Here is a 19,958-nt window from a genome sequence, read left to right as displayed (position 1 = left end):
AGGAAAAAAGACTTACATATGTAAAAATACTGTTTCAAATGGTTATTGATGATTTTAATGACACAAGTAAATCCACGCAGAGAAAGGAAGGCAGATGATCAATTGATTCTTTATAATGTTCAGCAAAATGAATGCATAGTTACTCTAGAATCAATATATGTATAACAATGGTAATAAAAGGCATGCCTGAAGTGCATTAGCATCTGTTGTCATCATATTTGTTATCTTTCCAGACGGGAAGTTCTTACGACCCTCATGGGTTAGTCTTAAAGATTTGCGGAATATAGCAGCCACCTACAAATAAAACAGTTAAATAGAAGTAGCAATATCACCAGAAAATGACAATAAAACAAGAAGCCACATAAAATTCAAAATTGAGAAATGTCAACCCACATTGACAGCCATAGAGGGAAAGAGTTCAGAGAAGTGCCAAATGAATTATCAGAAGGCTTCATTTATCAGAAGAAATCAGTTGGCATAAAACATATGAATTCCACTGGGATGGGCGAAACCAGCATAAAAAGGCAGCCAAAGCTGAAAGAGATGTACTCAAACAAGCATTATATAGATCCAAATATTTGTTAACTTAGAGAGATTCTATTACCAGAGTTGATCTTAGCCGAAAACCGACGCGCATAACATTCTGAAAGTACTGAGCTTCACAAAGCACCCCCAATGACTGGACAAAGTTAAATTGTCAAGTCAATAAAAGGAATCACAAACTAAAACTTCAGCTTGAATTAGATGTCAGTTAATTTTTACATTTGAATTCATATATGGTAACGATCATAGAAGCAACAGCATGTAAGCAAGAGGAGTGCAAATATTCATAGTGCAGGCGAAAAGAAAAATTCAACTAAAAATACATGAAAAGGGCAAGCAGTAATTCATTTTCCATGACTAGGACATGAATTGAAGAACGCCAGCATCAAGATCAACAAAATGATATACAATTCTATGGATGGGAAGCACATAAGAAAACTATACCAAACTGGACATAGATTACGGAAGAAAATTAACCACACACTATACTACAGCAGAAGGACCTGCAAAGTACAATTTCTTTCATCAGTCATTCCTGATATACTGGGAAACAAGAAGGGAAGAAAGATCACTGTCTTCTATCCCAAAGCCTAGAATTGACCAAGGCTCCTTGAATGCACAAGGTAAAGAGAGAACTCTCCAGAAATTTTATTAAATAGAGAAGCAACAATGATGCTCATCCCCAATGGCCATCCGATAGTTCATGAAAAAAGCCAATCATGGGATTGATGAAAGAAAGGTAGATCATGGACTTGGTTTTTGGTTTATCAAGGACAGGTTCAAGCAACGGTTGAAATTCATGAAGTTTGAATCTGTATCAGCATGTAATATTCTGCATTGATATTCCTGTAATATTAACTCTCATTCTCCACTACTTTCACTTGGACTAGATCATTTTCTTTTTTACTTTGAGGGTTTTTGTCAAAATTACATTGGTTAATTTACTTGTGGTATGGTGGATTTAGCATTAAATTAAACAAATTAGCCAGAACTATATTTTTTATGTATTTAGTAGGTTAATTACTGTTGAAAGAGAGAGAGAAAATCTTAATTCTCATTCATATTGTTAACTTCTTACAATAGAGAAATATATATATACAAGGCTAGGTTGAACTAACTACCATATATGTGACCTATATTAAGAAAGGAAAGAAACTTGTACACTATAAATAAATTATATTCAACACTCCCCTTCAAGCTGGAGCATATATGTCATATGAACCAAGCTTGTTACAAATGTATTTAATCCTAGGACCTCTGAGAGATTTAGTGAAGATGTCTGCTAGTTAATCATTTGAATTAACAAAACTTGTAGCAACACACCCTGATGCGATCTTATCTCTAATGAAGTGACAGTCAACTTCAATATGCTTGGTCCTTTCATGAAAGACTGAATTGGATGCAATATGTAATGCGGACTGATTGTCACAGACTAGCTTTATCTGTTCATCTTTTCCAAATCTCAATTCCTGAAGGAATTGCCTCAACCATATGAGTTCACATGTTGCCAAAGTCATAGCTCGATACTCAGTTTCGGTGCTTGATCTAGCCACTACATCTTGTTTCTTACTCTTCCAGGATATTAAGTTACCTCAAATAAAAACACAATACCCTGAGGTGGAACGCCTATCTAAGGGTGAATTAGCCTAGTCTGCTTCTGTGTAACCAACAATTTGGGTATGGCCCCTGTTTTCATACAACATACCTTGGCCTGGTGTTCCTTTAATATATTGAAGAATGCGGATCACAACATCCCAATGGTTGTCACATGGTGATTGTAGAAATTGACTAACCACACTCACAGGAAAAGAGATGTCTGATCGAGTGATGGTGAGGTAGTTTAGTTTGCCTACAAGTCGTCGATATCTTCCAGGATCTCTTAGAGGCTCCCCCTGTCTTGGTACAAGTTTGACATTTGGATCCATAGGAATGTCAACGGGTTTACATTTTAACATACCTGTTTCTTCCAAGATGTCTAAGGCATACTTCCTTTGTGACATAATCACACCTGAATTGGATTGAGCTATTTCAAGTCCCAGAAAATACTTGAGTTTGCCCAAGTCTTTGGTTTGAAAGTGGCTGAAAAGGTGTTGCTTTAGTCTTTGGATACCCTCCTGATCACTGTCTGTAATGACAATGTCATCCACATAAACTACCAAATAGATGCACTGGCTCGAAGGGTTATGATGATGGAAAATTGAATGATCTGCTTCACTCCAAAGCATTCCAAACTCTTGAACAACTGAACTAAAACGCCTAAACCATGCCCGAGGAGACTGTTTCAAGCCATTTAGAGAGCAGCGTAACTTGCACACTAAACCAGACTCCCCCTGAGCAACAAAACCAGGTGGTTGCTCCATATACACTTCCTCGAGAAGTTCACCATGAATGAAAGCATTCTTAATATCCAATTGATAAAGAGGCCAATGACACATAGCTGCCATGGAGAGAAATAAACGAACAAAAGCAATCTTGGCAACAGGAGAGAAGGTGTCACCATAGTCACAACCATAAATCTGAGTATAACCTTTAGCAACCAAGCGGGCCTTAAGGCGATCAACCTGACCATCAGGACCAACTTTAACAGTGTAGACCCAACGACATCCAACTGTAAATTTACCAGGAGGTAAAGAAACAAGATTCCATGTGCCATTGGAGTGCAGAGCAGCCATTTCATCAACCATTGCCTGTCGCCACCCAGGATGAGAAAGTGTCTCACTAGTGCTCTTAGGAAGAGAAACAAAGGATAAAGTAGAGACAAAGGCAGAATAGGATGAAGATAATCGATGGTAGCTCAAAAAATTATAAATAGGATGAGGATTACGAGTAGATCGATTACTTTTCTGAAGAGCAATAGGCAAATGGTCAGTAGATGACAAGACTGGGGTAGGAGAAATCGGTGGGACAGGAGGTGAGCCATCAGGTACCTCAGTTGAAAAGAGAGGATGAGCAACAACACGATGTCAACAATGATAAACCTGAAGAGGATGAGAGAGCGCATTGGAAAGGGGGGATATATAGGGAAGTGGCAATACTTCAGAAATGGGAAGAGATTAAGAGTATAAGAAAAATGAAGAGTCCTCAAAGAAGGTGACATCAACGGAGAGAAAATAACAATGAGTGTCAGGGGAATAACAATGATAGCCCTTCTGAAGTTGAGAGTATCCCAAGAAGATGCATTTCGTAGCCTTGGCGGAGAGCTTGTCCTATCCAGATGTGAGAGTATGAACAAAACAAGTACAACCAAAGACACGAGGAGGAAGGAAATAAAGAGGTTGGGTAGGAAAAATGAGGGAATGAGGGATTTGGTCATGTAATATAGATGAGAGCATACGATTAATCAAGTAACAGGCTGTAAGAACAACATCCCCCCAAAAACGAAAAGGAACATGACTATGGAGAAGGAGAGTATGAGCTGTCTCAACAAGATGTCGATTTTTACGTTCAACAACCCTATTTTGTTGAGGAGTATGAGTACAAGATGACTGATGGAGGATCCCATGTTGGGACATAAAAGAAGTAAAGGGTGTAGAAAAATATTTCAAAGTATTGTCACTACGTAACACTCGAATAGAAACATTGAATTGTGTTTGGATTTCAGCATAAAATTTCTGAAAAATAGAGAATAACTCAGCTCGATTTTTCATTAAAAATAACCAAGTACATCTTAAATAGTCATCAATGAAAGTGACAAAATACTAAAATCCTAAAGTAGACGCGGTCCGACACGGACCCCAAACATCAGTGTGGACAAGTTCAAAAGGAGACTTTGCCCGATTATTCAAACGCTTTGGGAACAAGACACGAGTATGTTTCCCAAGCTAACACGACTCACACGCAAGCGACAAAACAAAGTGGAAAAACGAGGGATCGTCTTCTGAAACTTGGAGAGACTAGAATGACCCAGACGACTGTGAATGAGAAGAGGAGCATCGGTGGAAATGCAAGCTGCAGGAAATGAAGGTGATGTGAGGTGATAGAGGCCTTGAGACTCACGCCCTATGCCAATCGTCTTCCCTGTATTCTGGTCTTGCAAGATCACAGATTTATCAGAAAAAGGGATAGAATAGTTAAGGGTGTGAATTATTTTGCTGATGGAAATAAGATTAAAAGGACACTCGGGGGCATAAAGAACAGAATGGAGAGGTAGGGAAGAGAGAGGATGAGCCAAACCAATACCTTTAGCCATAGTTTGGGAACCATTAGCTAAAGTAACAGTAGGTAAGACAGAGATAGTAGTAATAGAGGAGAAAAGGTGTTTATTACCAGAGATATGATCAGATGCTCCAGAATCTAGAATCCACGGGCCAAGAGAAGGAGACTAAGTAAAGCAGACTGAGACATTACCGGTTTGAGTAGAGGAGAGGTGTAAGAGACGAGCAAACACATCATCCAAAGATGGTACTGATGGACTAGCAAGAATCTGATCTCGGACAGACTCAAGATCTGGATGGAGGCTAATGAGGGTTAACACCATAAATAACTTGTCAGTCTGTATTTGTTGAGCTTCAACACCATTAGTGAAGGGCATCAAAGTTAAGAACTCCTCCTTAAGAGACGCAATCCAGCCAATATAAGTAGACAGATCCATGTCCTGCTGTCTCACATGAACAATATCAGAAACCACCTTATAAAATCGTTGAATATCATTCGTGTATAATCCTTTAGCCTGAGTAAAAAATTTAAAGCAGGTTTTGTAGGCACGAAGATGATGGAAAATTTTGGGATGAACAGATTGCCATAATATGCTGCATAATTGTGCATCGATCTGCTTCCATTTCACTTTGTCAACATCAGGTATAGCATCCTCAGGTGTAACAAGATGATCCTCATAACCTTGTCCCATAAACCAGAGTTCCACGGATGCTGACCAAGAGAGATAATTCTCACTACCAATCAATTTTTCCGATGTGATAGTAAGAGATCCAGAGATGACGGATGCAAAAATGGGATTTTTAGTCGCCATATCCACTTCACCGGAGATTGAATCACATTTGGATGGAAGAGAGCCCTAAAGGGAGGTCGGATCACAGCTGTGGAAGAAGAACCTGGTATGTCGGGACCCAAACAAAGGAGAAAAGTGACTGGGGATGAAGAAGAGGCCTTCCCAAGGCACACATAGGTCTCGACCAAGGAAGGGAGCTGCCGTCGGAGGTTGAAAGAAGACCCGCGGAGGCTGAAATGCCAAAAAAATGGAAAAACAGGGTTCGGAGAGGACTAATGGAGGCTTAGGAGTACAAGATAGCGCCGGACGAGCCTACTAGAAGAAGCTCGGCACCGGAAAGTGGGCCATGAGCCCTCACGCGTCGGCGCGTGGGATTCAGGCCGCCAGAGAAGAGTGGCGCGTGGGTGGGTTTTTGGCTCCGGTGCTTTGAGAAAAGTTGCAGATCTCCTCTTTGCCCTCCTGATGATGTGGTCGGTGTCGAAAAATATTGTCGGAAAAAAGTCGTCGGAAAATTTGCCAGAAAATATCGTCGGAAAAATGTTGACGGTGATGAGAGTTTTCTGACCATGATATGGCTGACCGGAAAGCTTTAGGAGATGGAAAAGGTGACCGGAATGAAACACGGTCACTGGACGGATTCCCGGAATTAATTACACGGGTAAACTAGAAAGAATAAAGTTTTCTCCCTTGGCTCTAATACTATGTTGAAAGAGAGAGAGAAAACCTTAATTCTCATTCATATTGTTAACTTCTTATAATAGAGAAATATATATATACAAGGCTAGGTTGAACTAACTACCATATATGTGACCTATATTAAGAAAGGAAAGAAACTTGTACATTATAAATACATTATATTCAACAATTACATTGCTTAATTAATAGTTGCAGAAATTTTAGTGCAAGAAAAATGAAAAAGAAACACTAATGAATAATGCATTTTAAAGAAAAACCTAAAATTCTCTTATATATATATGTATATATATATTCCCCTTGAAAGTCAGTGGGATTGAATTACACTAATTGAGCTTGAAAGTTGTCGATGTGCTAAATGTTTTACTTGAAAATCATGTGTTTGGTCCTAGCCTGGATTTACCTGATCTTGGGTGTAATCTTTAGTATAAAGCTTAAGCCCAGCTTGATGAAGAATATTACATTATAATTTGATCAAATCTGTATCCAATCTGAGAACAAAAAGAAAATAATCTGCAACTTCTTTCCTTTCTTAGGCTACCTCTTGTAGGAGTTTATTTTCTTTATTTTGAGAATATTCTTTTAGAAACTCTTTCCCTTCCATTTCTAGGTCTTTAATTATGACAGAAGATAGGAACTAAAGTTTACTGTAATTTCTCAGAATCTTTCTAGCACCAGGAAGAAAATAAGAGTGTTGAAATTCAGTTACTTTGAACCAAGCAAGTACCAAATAGCGCAAAAAAATTGAAAGGTAGGAAGAAAACATCCATATTGTTTGGGCTTTAGTCTAATTGGGTTCACAAACACTATTGGTTCATTAACTTATATCAAAGCTTTGGTTTGCAGTAGATCATGAGTTCAAATCTTATTGGCTTTTATTGTCTCTATTTATTGAGACCACAAGCAAGCCTAAAGAAGATTGTCTGTGATGTAGGGTGTTAGGGCTTTAGCCAATTGGCTCGATATACATTATTTGTCCATTACTTAACAGTGTAAACTTTTAGGTCAAACTGATGCTTAACTATCCTAACTTGCTGAAGTCCTTTACAATTTGGATATGCTTTTTTTCCCGTTACTCAACAACTAGAGCTTTTTGGGTTAATTGGTAAATTAATACATTGTCCCACAATTATCTGTTTGGTGGTGCTTATTGTTTTCTCCACAAGGGAGGGTTTTAGCTTACAGATTTGAAATATTATGTTTTACGAATATCCTTCTGTTTCCTGGACATAAGCCAGCAAGGTATATGCTGGAACATATTCAAACCAGTAAAACTAAGATGTGTAAGGATAGAAAATCACTTAAACTGAACAAGACACTTCCAATTCACTAATCATTATCAGTCATCATTTTAAAGCTCATTGTTTTAGAACTTCTTCTAAGTTCCAATATTCATCATTAGACTGGCCCCAAAAAGTGGAACAAGGTGGGGAAACTAAATGACTTGGATAAATCTTTTTAGCACACCAAAGAGAAAAAAGTGACAAGACAAGTGACATGGTTTCCTTTATTTATTAGAAATAAGCCCGAAAAGAAAAGACAAGATAGGGAGTCTTACCACCCCAATAAAAATTGAGAATGCATAGATATAACCAATCCAAGCTGGATCACCTCGTTGCATCGACTGCAGGCCATGTAAAACCATTACAAACTTCTATGGTCCAAACACAAATTATAAGCCTCATAAATAGGTTTTCTGCATACCTACAATGAAATTTTATTAAGAGAAAGAAATAAGATTCAATAAAATCATATAAATTCGAGCCAAAGCTAACTGTTTAAATTTTCATGTTATAGAAATCTTTGGCTAAACGAAAAATCTTTCTCATCCTCACAGATGATTCTTAAAGAGAGACCTCATAGCATCAAGAAAGTTCCATACTTCAGAAATAACAAGAGAATCATTTTGAGAAATGAAAAAACTACTTTGGACACTGCTAGTTGCTTTTATATCTAAATACTGTAATGTCAACAGTTTCCCAGTGGTTGTAAGTTTGAGGTATAAGGATATAGATTAAATTTCATTTTAACCAGGATAATACAAAAATGTTATAAGGTGCATAGGAAACAACATCAAAATATTACAATGTATAGAAAAATGCCAGAAAGCTAAAAAAGAGCACAGTTAAATATGAACAAGCATAATAGATATATTAGAAGGTCTATACATGACATCAGTGTGAAATCAGAGAAATGTTGGTCTGTAGAAACTTATCTAAATAATAATTGCATGCATGAATGTGTGGTTAAATGGAGCAACCCAAAGTACTAAAGAAATTGAACATCTATGATATGATTCTGAGTAAAAGAAGTATCACATCAATATAGCATCTAAAAGCATAAGCATCCAACTAGATAGGGGAATATTTATGCCCCTTGGGTTGGGATTTGTATGTTGTCTGGTTTTTTGTTTTGCATTGTACTGTTTCTCTTCCTTTGTATCCTCTTGAAGGACTCTTCACCCTTCTTCTAAAACTATTTCATTTTTTTTCCTTTTCTTTTAACTAAAACATTGTTGTTTCAAGTTCTCATGAAAAAAAAGAAAAAAAAAAAGAAAAAAGGAAAGAAAGAATGAAGATCCTTCCTATTGAGCATTAAAAAACTAAGCAAACTTTAAATAAGTTGTAATTCAAAATACAATATTTTATCAATATATAAAATAAGACATACCATTAGCATATATGAACTTTTTTATCACTTAAAAGTAAAATGCAATAAGATACATACACAGCAAGTTCAATTATGTACTTGTCCTCCATAGTACAGTACTGTGTTATCTGCCATAATTAATACATCTTTGTATTCCAAGTTCTAACATACAGATTTCAATGTTGAAAACTCCTCAATGCCATATTGTATATACATATAGCTGCATGAAAATAACTAATTGTCTACATTTTGTTGTATATTTTTTATTATTAACTGTATTATAATAAAAAAGCTGATGTAAATTCGATAATCAAAAGTATTTTTCAAACAAAAGCAACACAAAAAGAATATAAAAACACACTAATTATAATTTATGAAAAGTGCATTACAAACCATTTGCGCTACGGAGTTTGTAGAAGTTTGCTAGCCCAATTCCTCTCAAAGGAAATGGAGGAAGAAAAAATAAAACCATATAATGAAATTTCCTATATGAGGCAAGCAATACTACAGAAACTACTTTTTCTGGACAGAAACATAGTTTGACCTAGACAACCATAAAATAAGGCTATTTCTAGCTAGTAATAAACTGAGAGTTAAACAAATAAAGCTAGAAGGGATCCTGCATTGGTAGACAACATAGTAATTTCTTGGTAAAAAAGCAACTAACCTGTAAGAGATGGTTCAGTAAGACTGGCCCCACAAACTGAGAAAGATCATTGCCAATCTACAAGATGTTGAAAGCAAATCCTTTAGCTCCATATGTCATCAAACATAAAAGTGCATATTATTTTCACCAAGAAGCTCTTTCTAATTAACTGTTCATTAGGAATTCTTCCCCAACACATTAAAATGCCAACTTTCAAATGTTATATAAAAACTGTAAGAGTTATGTCCATGTAGATCCAACTCCACTAAACCTTTGTATTATTTGCACATAAGAAGGAAGGCTCTCTTATATCCGTAAAATAAATGGTAAAAACAAACATTTAATTGATGTAGGTTCATTTTCAATGTTTTCAGAACTGGACCGGTCATTGAGCAGGAAAAGTTACCGGTTCACAGTTCACTGGTCGGACCAGCGGTTGAACCGGTGATGTCATAAATATATAATTTATAAATTATTAAAATTAAAAATAATTACAAAAATAAAAATAATAATTTATATATTATTTAAAAATTAAAATTTTATTTGAAAATCAGAAAATTAGTTTCAAATTAGAAATTTAAATTAAAATCATAAATTTATTTAAAATTGTAATGTTTTCATTAATTTAAATTAAAATCATAAGTTTTAGGGGGAGGGGGAGGGGGGGGGGGGGGTTCTGCCAGTAGGGAAGCGATGTCCGACCGATCAATGGCCGGCAATAGCAGCTCGGTGTTAGCGACAGTGGGAGGTAGCAGCTAGGGCAGCCGCGCGGGGTGGGGGGTGTGTCGCTAGAAGGAAAATGAGCTTTTGTACTCATCAAAATGACGTCGTTTTGATGTTGGGGGAAAAAAAAAAAGAAAAAAATTAGTTGAACCGCGCGGTTCAAAGGGAACCAGCTGGTTCACCAGTTCAACCAATCTGATTCCGGTTCGACCACTTTCCGGCCCAATCCACCAAACCTGACCTGAACCGTGACCGGCCGACGGTCCGACTAGTCCGGTCTGGTTTTTAAAACCATATCCATTTCAGAATTGAATTAGTTTTCCAATGACATGTGTACTGAAAAAAATAACTGATTGGGGAAATCAATCAATGTTTTGGATTTTGTGTGAGATCACCACATTGAGCCACATTCTTAGAGCCTTACAATTTATAAAGCACACCTTTAGAAGCATACAGATGCAGGAGGAGATATTTAATATCTCACAATAATCAAAATAGTGTTTTCTATTAAAGAGGAAACTGATAGTTGTATTCTTTCATTTTCTTTCTTACTTCTGAAAAGTCATTCATGTATAATGTGAAGTTTAGTTGTTTCTATTATATCCAAGCTTGAAAGTAAAACACAATCAGCCTGAATCTAAGTAAGGTGTTAAAATTATATTTTCTTGGTGATTCAGTTATGTGAGAAGCATTTGTTTGTAGTTTTGATTCCAAAGTAGCTGGCAAATCCTGTAGCAACAGACTTTACTTTTTGTTTTATTCAAATTAAAAAATTACTTGCCTAACCAGTTTAACATCTCATCATTCAGAAGAATTGTTCGAGGTTTTGCACAGAATGAAAAATCAATAACCATCATTCAAAGAATCTTACAATTGATAAATGATTTAGAAATCTTATGAAATGCCTTTGGAAAGTTGAAATTTAATTGGAAAGCATCTGAAAGTGTTTTCGAGGGAAAATGTGTCATAAATCAGAAATTGCCTAAAAGAGAATCAGCAATCAGGGAAAAAAAACCCTTTCCAGAAATGCATGCAAGTGGTTATTGTTCCTTTAACACAAGGAAACGAACAATTGAAGATAAAATTAACATCCAAAGGCAAGAGAAATTAAGGGTCATGAACTTGTTACCTTGAAGAAGCCTCCCCGCCAGAACCTACAGAACCCATGAAAAAAACAATGGTATTACATATGACAGAAATCTAATTGGAAGATTTAGAACAAATAGAAACAAATTAAGGAAAGCCTATAAAGGACTTTTTTCAGTCATACCTTCCTCCAAGACTACAATTTAATGCTCTTAGAAGTCTTGGCTTGGACCTTTGAGATTCTTCAATCCAACATTTCTGGAACCTGGAGAAGTCAAAACTATAATATGTATTCCATAGCAGCAATACAATCATGCAAAAGAAACTGGAAATGAAGCAGCATAATGAACCTTCTGCTAAGTGTTTCAGTCTGATCCCATGTATCTAGCTTCCAAATATCCTTTTCAGTGATGGGTTTTTTATAGCCTTGCTGCATGAGCGGAGTCATCCACCCAAAATATATCCCTACCAGAGGGGAAGTACATTGAAACATCAGTTAGCAGTCAAGGAAAAAATATATTGTTGATAGGTTTTTTCAGTCTGATCTGGCATGGTAGCAAAACTTGGGACTCCATAGAAGAACTTATGGTTGACTGAGATGCCTATCAAAGACTAGTGGGAAAGTTGATTTACTTATCATACACAAGACTTGACATTGCCTACGCAGTAAGTGTTGTGAGTTAGTTTATGCACAATTCTTACAAACCTCACTTGGAAGCAATATATGGCATCATTTGTTATAAGGAACATCTAGTATGGAAATTGTGTTTAAGAGAAATCCCTCTAAAAGCCTATACAGATGCAGATTGGGTTGGATCTGTTGTGGATAGGAGATTTACCACAGGATATTGTATATTTGTTGCATGAAACCTGATTACATGGAGGAGTAAAAAGCAATCAATTATAGCAAGATCAAGTGCATAGGTAGAATTTCAAGCTATGACTAAGAATTTGTGGCCATTATGAATCAAAGTTGTTCTATCCAACCTGAAGATTAATGTCAAGAGTCCTAGGAAGTTATACTATGAAAACAAGGTGGCAATAAGTATTGCTCATAATCCTGTTCAACATGAAAGCACCACATGTGGAGATTGATAAACATTTTATCAAGAAGAAGTTAGACATTGGAATGATTTGCACTCATGTCACTTCCTGAAATTAGTTGGCAGACATGCTAATTAAAGGATTGCTACTCCATTTCATCAAATCCTAGACCAGGTAGGAATGTAGATTATTTTAGCACCATCTTGAGGGGTGGTGTTGATAGATTTGAAGAAATCAAAGGAAATTCACAATTGACTCCTTAATTCTCAGATATCCTGAAGATGTGGAATTATGTTGTCCATTTTCTAGAGTGCAACTATTTTAGAGTGTAAAGCTATTTACTGATATGTAAAGATTCTTGAAATGACTTTGCGTTATTTTTTCCTTTTCTAGAAGCATACTTCAACCTAGGTTTTTGTAAAAATTTAATAGCTTGTAATCCTATTCTAAGAAAAATACAATTCAATTTTGTCTGAACTGTTTCATATATTAATCCTTAGAAATCTGTAAGAATGGTGTTGCAAGTCATAGTATAAGTTGTGAAATTTAGGGGGGGAACCTCTAGTATCTCACCTAGAAATCTCTGGCTCCCCCAATGGAGAGGAACACATGAAAAAGCCTATTGTGATGACTATACCACCAGGTCCGTAAATTCTTTTTCTCTTAATAACTGTTGAGAGAGAGAAAGAAGAAAAACCTTAATTCTCATTCATGTTATCTCTACTTACAATTGAGAGATATATATATACAAGGCTAGGAGTCCTAACTACCATACATGTGACCTATATTAACAAGGAAAGATAATATACTATAAATACATTATATTCAACACTCCCCCTCAAGCTGGAGCATATACGTCATATGCACCAAGCTTGTTACAAATATATTTAATCCTAGGACCTCTGAGAGATTTAGTGAAGATGTTTGCTAGTTGATCATTTGAATTGACAAAACTTGTAGCAACACATCCTGATGCAATCTTCTCTCTAATGAAATGACAGTCAACTTCAATATGCTTGGTCCTTTCATGAAAGACTGGATTGGATGCAATATGTAATGCGGCCTGGTTATCACAGATGAGTTTCATCTGTTCATCCTTTCCAAATCTCAATTCCTGAAGAAGATGTCTCAACCATATGAGTTCACATGTTGCCAAAGCCATAGCTCGATACTCGGCTTGAGCGCTAGATCTGGCCACTACATCTTGTTTCTTACTCTTCCAAGATATTAGATTACCTCCAATAAAAACACAGTACCCTGAAGTGGAACGTCTATCTGTGGGTGAGCCAGCCCAATCTGCATCTGTGTAACCAACAACTTGAGTATGACCTCTGTTCTCGTACAATACACCTTGGCCTGGTGTACTTTTGATATATCGAAGAATGCGGATTACGGCATCCCAATGGCTATCACATGGTGACTGTAGGAATTGACTAACAACACTCACAGGAAAAGAAATGTCTGGACGAGTAATGGTGAGATAGTTCAATTTACCTACGAGCTGTCGATATCTCCCGGGGTCTCCTAAAGGCTCCCCCTGTCCTGGTACAAGTTTGACATTCGGATCCATAGGTGTGTCTACCGGTTTACAGTCTAACATACCGGTTTCTTCCAGGATGTCTAAAGCATACTTCCTTTGGGAAAGGACCACACCAGAACTGGATTGAGCTATCTCAATTCCCAAGAAATACTTGAGTTTCCCCAAGTCTTTGGTCTGAAAGTGGTTAAAAAGATGTTGCTTTAGTTTCTGAATACCATCCTGATCACTGCCTGTAATGACGATGTCGTCCACATAAACAACCAGATAAATACACTGCCCCAAGGAGTTATGATGATAAAAAACTGAATGGTCTGCTGTACTGCGAAGCATGCCAAACTCTTGAACAACAGAACTAAAACGGCTAAACCATGCTCGAGGAGATTGTTTCAAGCCATATAGAGAACGGCGTAACCTGCACACTAAACCAGACTCCCCCTGAGCAACAAAACCAGGAGGTTGCTCCATATAAACTTCCTCGGCAAGATCACCATGAAGGAAGGCATTTTTAATATCCAACTGATAAAGAGGCCAAGAACACATAGCAGCCATGGAGAGAAGCAAGCGGACAGAAGCAATCTTGGCAACAGGGGAGAATGTGTCACCATAATCAGAACCATAAACCTGAGTATAGCCTTTAGCAACTAAGCGGGCCTTAAGGCGATCAACCTGACCATCAGGACCAACCTTAACTGCATAGACCCAACGACAACCAACTGTAGATTTACCAGAGGGTAAAACAACAAGATCCCAAGTGCCATTAGAGTGCAGAGCAGCCATTTCATCCACCATTGCCTGTCGCCAGCCTGGATGGGAAAGAGCTTCATGGGTGCTCTTTGGAAGAGAAACAGAGGATATAGCAGAAACAAAAGCAGAATAGGGTGGAGATAATCGATGATAACTCAAAAAATTGTAAATAGGATGAGGATTACGAGTAGAGCGAGTACCTTTCCGAACAGCAATGGGTAAGTCATTAGGAGAAGGCAGAGCCGGGGCAGGTGAAGCCGAAGGGATAGGAAGTGAGTTAGCAGGAGCCTCAGGAAAAGGGAGAGGAGCAACGACACGAGGGCGACGATGATAAACCTGAAGTGGTCGAGGGGGCATAGCATCAGGTGGGGAGACAATGGGAATGGGCAAGACTTCAGAAACAGGAAGAGACTCAGAAGTGGTGGAAAAGAATGGTGAGTCCTCAAAGAAGGTGACATCAGCGGAGATAAAGTATCGATGAGTCTCAAGGGAATAACAACGATAACCCTTTTGAAGTCTGGAATATCCCAAGAAGAGGCACTTCATGGCTTTGGCGGAAAGCTTGTCCTGTCCAGGAGTGAGAATATGAACAAAACAAGTACAACCAAAGACACGAGGAGGAAGGAAATAAAGTGGTTGGTCAAGGAAAAGAAGGGAGTGAGGAATCTGATCGTGTAAGACAGAGGAGGGCATACGATTAATCAAATAACAAGCGGTAAGAACAGCGTCCCCCCAAAAGCGAAAAGGAACGTGACTATGGAGGAGGAGAGTACGAGCTGTCTCAACAAGATGTCGATTCTTGCGTTCAGCTACCCCATTTTGTTGAGGAGTATGAGCACAAGAAGACTGATGAAGAATCCCATGATGAGACATAAACGAAGTAAATTGGGCTGAAAAATATTCCCTGGCATTGTCACTGCGTAACACACGAATAGAAATATTGAACTGGGTTTGGATTTCAGTATAAAATTTCTGGAAAATAGAGAATAACTCAGCTCGATTTTTCATTAAAAATAACCAAGTACATCGAGAATAGTCATCAATGAAAGTGACAAAATACTGAAATCCTAAAGTAGACGCAGTCCGACAAGGACCCCAAACATCAGTGTGGACAAGCTCAAAAGGAGACTTTGCCCGATTATTCAAACGCTTTGGGAACGAGACACGAGTATGTTTCCCAAGCTGACATGACTCACACGGAAGCGACGACAAAGTGGAAAAACGAGGGACCATCTTTTGGAACTTGGAGAGACTAGGATGACCCAGACGATTGTGAATGAGGAGAGGGGCATCAGTGGAAATGCAAACTGCAGCAGATGAATCCGAGGTGAGGTGATAGAGGCCTTGAGACTCACGTCCTATGCCAATCGTCTTCCCCGTACTCCGGTCCTGCAAGGTCACAAATTTATCAGAAAAGGTAATAGAGCAATTAAGAGTACGAGTGAGTTTGCTGATGGAAATAAGATTAAAAGGACATTCAGGAGTATAAAGGACAGAAGTGAGAGGTAGAGAAGGCAGAGGAAGGGCCAAACCAATACCTTTAGCCACAGTTTGAGAACCATTAGCTAAGGTAACAGTAGGTAAAGCAGAGGTAGTAGTAATAGAGGAGAAAAGATCCTTATTACCAGATAGGTGATCAGAAGCTCCAGAATCTAGAATCCAGGGTCCAAGAGAAGATGTGTGGGTAAGGCAGGCAGAGGCATTACCAGGCTGGGCAACAGAGGCAATAGAAGCCTGAGATGCAGAGGAGCTCGGAGGCTGAGGCAGCGGAGAATCAGAGGACTGGGCCATATCCACTTATCTGGAGAATGAAGTATGTTTGGATCGAAGAGAGCCCTAATACGGCTTCAGATTGCGGCGTGGCACCACCGACAAAGGGAGACGGCCTCAGATCGCAGCGTGGTACCACCAGAAAGGTAGAAGAACACTTCCCAAGGCCCGTGCAGGGATTGGGGTGGAGAAAAAATAGCCGGAGCTTCGCCGGAAAGACTGTTTGGAGGGCCGACGGAGACAAAAAACCCCAAAAGAGGTACGTCCAGGGCTCGGATGGGAAAACCAAGGAGGTAGGGAGGCTGGTCGACGTCAGGCGAAGCTGGAGGAGGAGGCGCGTCGCCGGAAAATGCCTCACGCGTCCTCACGCGCCGGCGCGTGAGATGCAGCCGCCGACCGGAAAATGGAGCGTGGCCGGCGCGTGGATGCTCTTTTGGTGCCGGTGCCTTCACAAAAGTTGGAGATCTCCTCCAGGCGCTCCTTCTGGTATGGTCGGTGTCGGAAAAATAGGTCGCCGGAAAATTTTTCCAGCGGTGAGTGGTTTCTAACGACGTTCCGACTGACCGGAAAGTATTGGGAGATGGGGAAGGTGACCGGAATGAAACACGGTCACCGGAAGGTTTCCCGGAGTTGATGACACGGGAAATAGGAAAGAATTAGGTTTTCCTCCCTGGCTCTGATACCATGTTGAGAGAGAGAAAGAAGAAAAACCTTAATTCTCATTCATGTTATCTCTACTTACAATTGAGAGATATATATATACAAGGCTAGGAGTCCTAACTACCATACATGTGACCTATATTAACAAGGAAAGATAATATACTATAAATACATTATATTCAACAATAACCAATTAAAGCATGAGAGTAATAAACTTCTGAAAATATTTCACTTGTAAAAGATAGATCAAATAATCATAAATACAACAATACACATGGTGAACAAGTGATGGTTTGACTACAAAAGGCCATTCTTAGTCTAGCTAACACATAGTTTAGATTCTCATTTTGACAACCATAACTTAAGTCGTTTCAAAATTTGATAAGAATTACTTACTAGAAAACATGTTTGCGTGCTTCTCAGGACAAATTTGGTCTCCTCCAGGAAGCACTTCATATTTGGTGTTTTCCAGAGAATCACTTTGCATCGGGGTGTAACCCACATAAGGATTTAAATTAGGAACATGCACGAGAAGGCAAATTCCAAACAGAACCTACATCAGAACAACAGCCACATACCAAATGTAATTTACATGCTTTTGGATGATTTGAAGATAATCTTATAAAGAAAAAGAAGACGTGAAAATAAAATGAAAGTTTTAAATCTAATCAGAGTCTTGATTTTCACATGGCTCTGTTCCTTTAAAATATGGCCATCGCAGTTTGAATCAGCCAACAAAATATGAAGATGCCTGATTATGTTAGGTCAAAACAAGAGATAACAATGGCCTGCCTTGTATAAAACTGGGAGCAAATCAAGCCCAGAGGACTGTCAGACATTTCTGGCAAGGCATAGATCTACAAAATAACTTCGGTTCTAGACCAAGAATATGACAATTGATGTCCCATCCCATATCCTATGAAACAAAGATGCAAATATTTCATTCTCTGACACGGCAAACTTAGAAGCCTGATTTTCACACGATGTCTCAATATGTATCAACTTGGCAAGAGAAACTATTCTGTGGCTCGTTGCATAGGCATTAACATTTCTGATTCAATCTATAATTTAATGATGAAAATTTAATTTGATATAGGCTTATGTTGATATTTTACATTGAATTATGCTACTTTTTTGTATATAAAAAATTAATCTAAGTCCAAGGCAAGGTTATTTCAGCCTATTGCAGCAGATTCCCACCATAGTTCAGAACATGTAAAAGCTATAACATGGTAACATAATCCAATGGAAGACAAACATAATGGAACCCATAACATTTACATTGTATCAATTTTGGTGCAACGAACCTGGCAGAGGACTGAGCTGATTGGCGGATAGAGTACAGATCTGAACAAGTAAATAAAATTATAAGTATATATTTTGATCAGAGACAAGGTATACTTCATTAATTAATAATTAAAAGAGTACAATGAGGTATCCTTACGGGAAAATGACAAGAAAAAATTATAGTAAAAAACCAATCAATTGTGAGTATATATTCCCCATCCAAATTTATAAACAGGTAATTACTCAAGTTTACAACTCTCAAGGGCTGGATGAGTTTCTAAGTTTAGAAACCGTGTAGATCATTAATTATTCCATCTAATTGAAAATAAATAGAGGTGCCTAAGTGGACTAAACCAGATTAAGGTATCTTCTGTACCCTTTAGTTGGAGCTAGGACAGAGATTGTTTTTTTGTCAATGAGGTAGCATGGGTAGCCCCAAAAGGCAGAGCAAACTTGACAGCAATCATCCTTTGGGGGTTCTGAAGGAGAGCCCCAAAGGAAGAGAATTGTAGTCTAAAGCCATTCTAGTTTTTGTTCAAGTGATTTAGCTACAGAGAAATGCTAGAATTTATTAGGACAGGAGAAATGTTATTTTATGATTTATAGAATAGTATATGCTACACATGGAGAAGAAAACCATGAATACAGAAATAAATAGGGGAATAAACAAACAAAGAGATTCAAACTAGAGACATGTAGTAAACCAGAACTCAAGTACCATATAGCTACCGATTTAATGAAAAAGTTTAATGGACCAATGATGTATATCAAGCTGACAGCTCAATCTCAACTTGAACCAATGTTCTTTGGATAGCCCAGATCAGATGGGTATTGGTGGCTTTCTCAAGGAAATAGGGACAATCATAAGGGCCTTCTTGAAGTCAACTGGTGGTTTGTCCATGGAAGCAGAAAAACTAACTTTACTAGACGGTTAGAGGGAGTTCATATCTTTGGGCATCTCTAATCTGTTGGTGGAATGTGACTCTGCATCAAAGGTCTCTTAGGCAACAATGGCTAAGAGAGGGCCTTGGAGATGTGCTCATCGGCCTCAAACAATACCAAACCTTTCTAAAGTCTTGGGATGTGCATCTTCGAGATCTAGAGTGACAACTCAAGAAGCTGATAACCTTGCCAAAAGAGGAGAGTCATCCCACCTGTGCTCTGTGGTGATTATCTTCCCTACATGACCTTTTTGGGTTATATTGTATGGGCTTTTGGGCTCTTTAAACTTTCTCTTGGTATCTATTATTTATCCATTCTATTTAGTTAGTATTGGGTGGGAGTATTGCCCATCCTTGTATATAAACTTCCTGTATTTGCATTGCATCTTTATTTTCTGATCAGTAAGATGCAGTTAGCACTACTTAAAAAACAAGGTCTTGAAGAGGTTCGTGCAGGAAAGAATAGATTGAACTACTCGAAGGAATTTTCCATATTTGCTCCTTGCCAACATTCTTTAATGATAGTAAGAGATATGTCCATTTTGAAAACAACAGGATGTCAACAAATATTATATCCATGGGAGATAATGGAACCAAACTGCGAGCATATTAAGTTAAAAAACACTCAGCTTCATGGATATGCAACTCAAATACAGAAAAGGATTAAGCAGAAAAGAATAAAATGAA

The 19,958-nt window shown here is 38.1% G+C and overlaps 1 protein-coding gene across 2 annotated transcripts in view; it reads right to left on the bottom strand.

Annotated features, from left to right (window-relative positions):
• The window catches only part of LOC100246392 (ABC transporter C family member 12), a 58,002-nt gene that overhangs the window by 33,323 nt on the left and 4,721 nt on the right, over positions 1-19,958 (bottom strand). For both annotated transcript variants that reach the window (XM_002281034.4, XM_010657405.3), the window contains exons 4-12: positions 18,351-18,390; positions 17,440-17,596; positions 11,636-11,750; positions 11,470-11,550; positions 11,329-11,353; positions 9,498-9,554; positions 7,740-7,805; positions 605-679; positions 187-294 (exon numbers count right to left, since the gene is read on the bottom strand). In XM_002281034.4, coding sequence (XP_002281070.1) covers positions 187-294; positions 605-679; positions 7,740-7,805; positions 9,498-9,554; positions 11,329-11,353; positions 11,470-11,550; positions 11,636-11,750; positions 17,440-17,596; positions 18,351-18,390 — 724 coding nt within the window. The remainder of the gene's footprint in view (positions 1-186; positions 295-604; positions 680-7,739; positions 7,806-9,497; positions 9,555-11,328; positions 11,354-11,469; positions 11,551-11,635; positions 11,751-17,439; positions 17,597-18,350; positions 18,391-19,958) is intronic.

This window comes from Vitis vinifera, chromosome 10 (genome assembly GCF_030704535.1).
Source record: "Vitis vinifera cultivar Pinot Noir 40024 chromosome 10, ASM3070453v1".
NCBI classification, from domain to species: domain Eukaryota; kingdom Viridiplantae; phylum Streptophyta; class Magnoliopsida; order Vitales; family Vitaceae; genus Vitis; species Vitis vinifera.
Note: the sequence above shows the minus strand (reverse complement) of the source record. Positions and strands in the feature narration are given on the sequence as shown.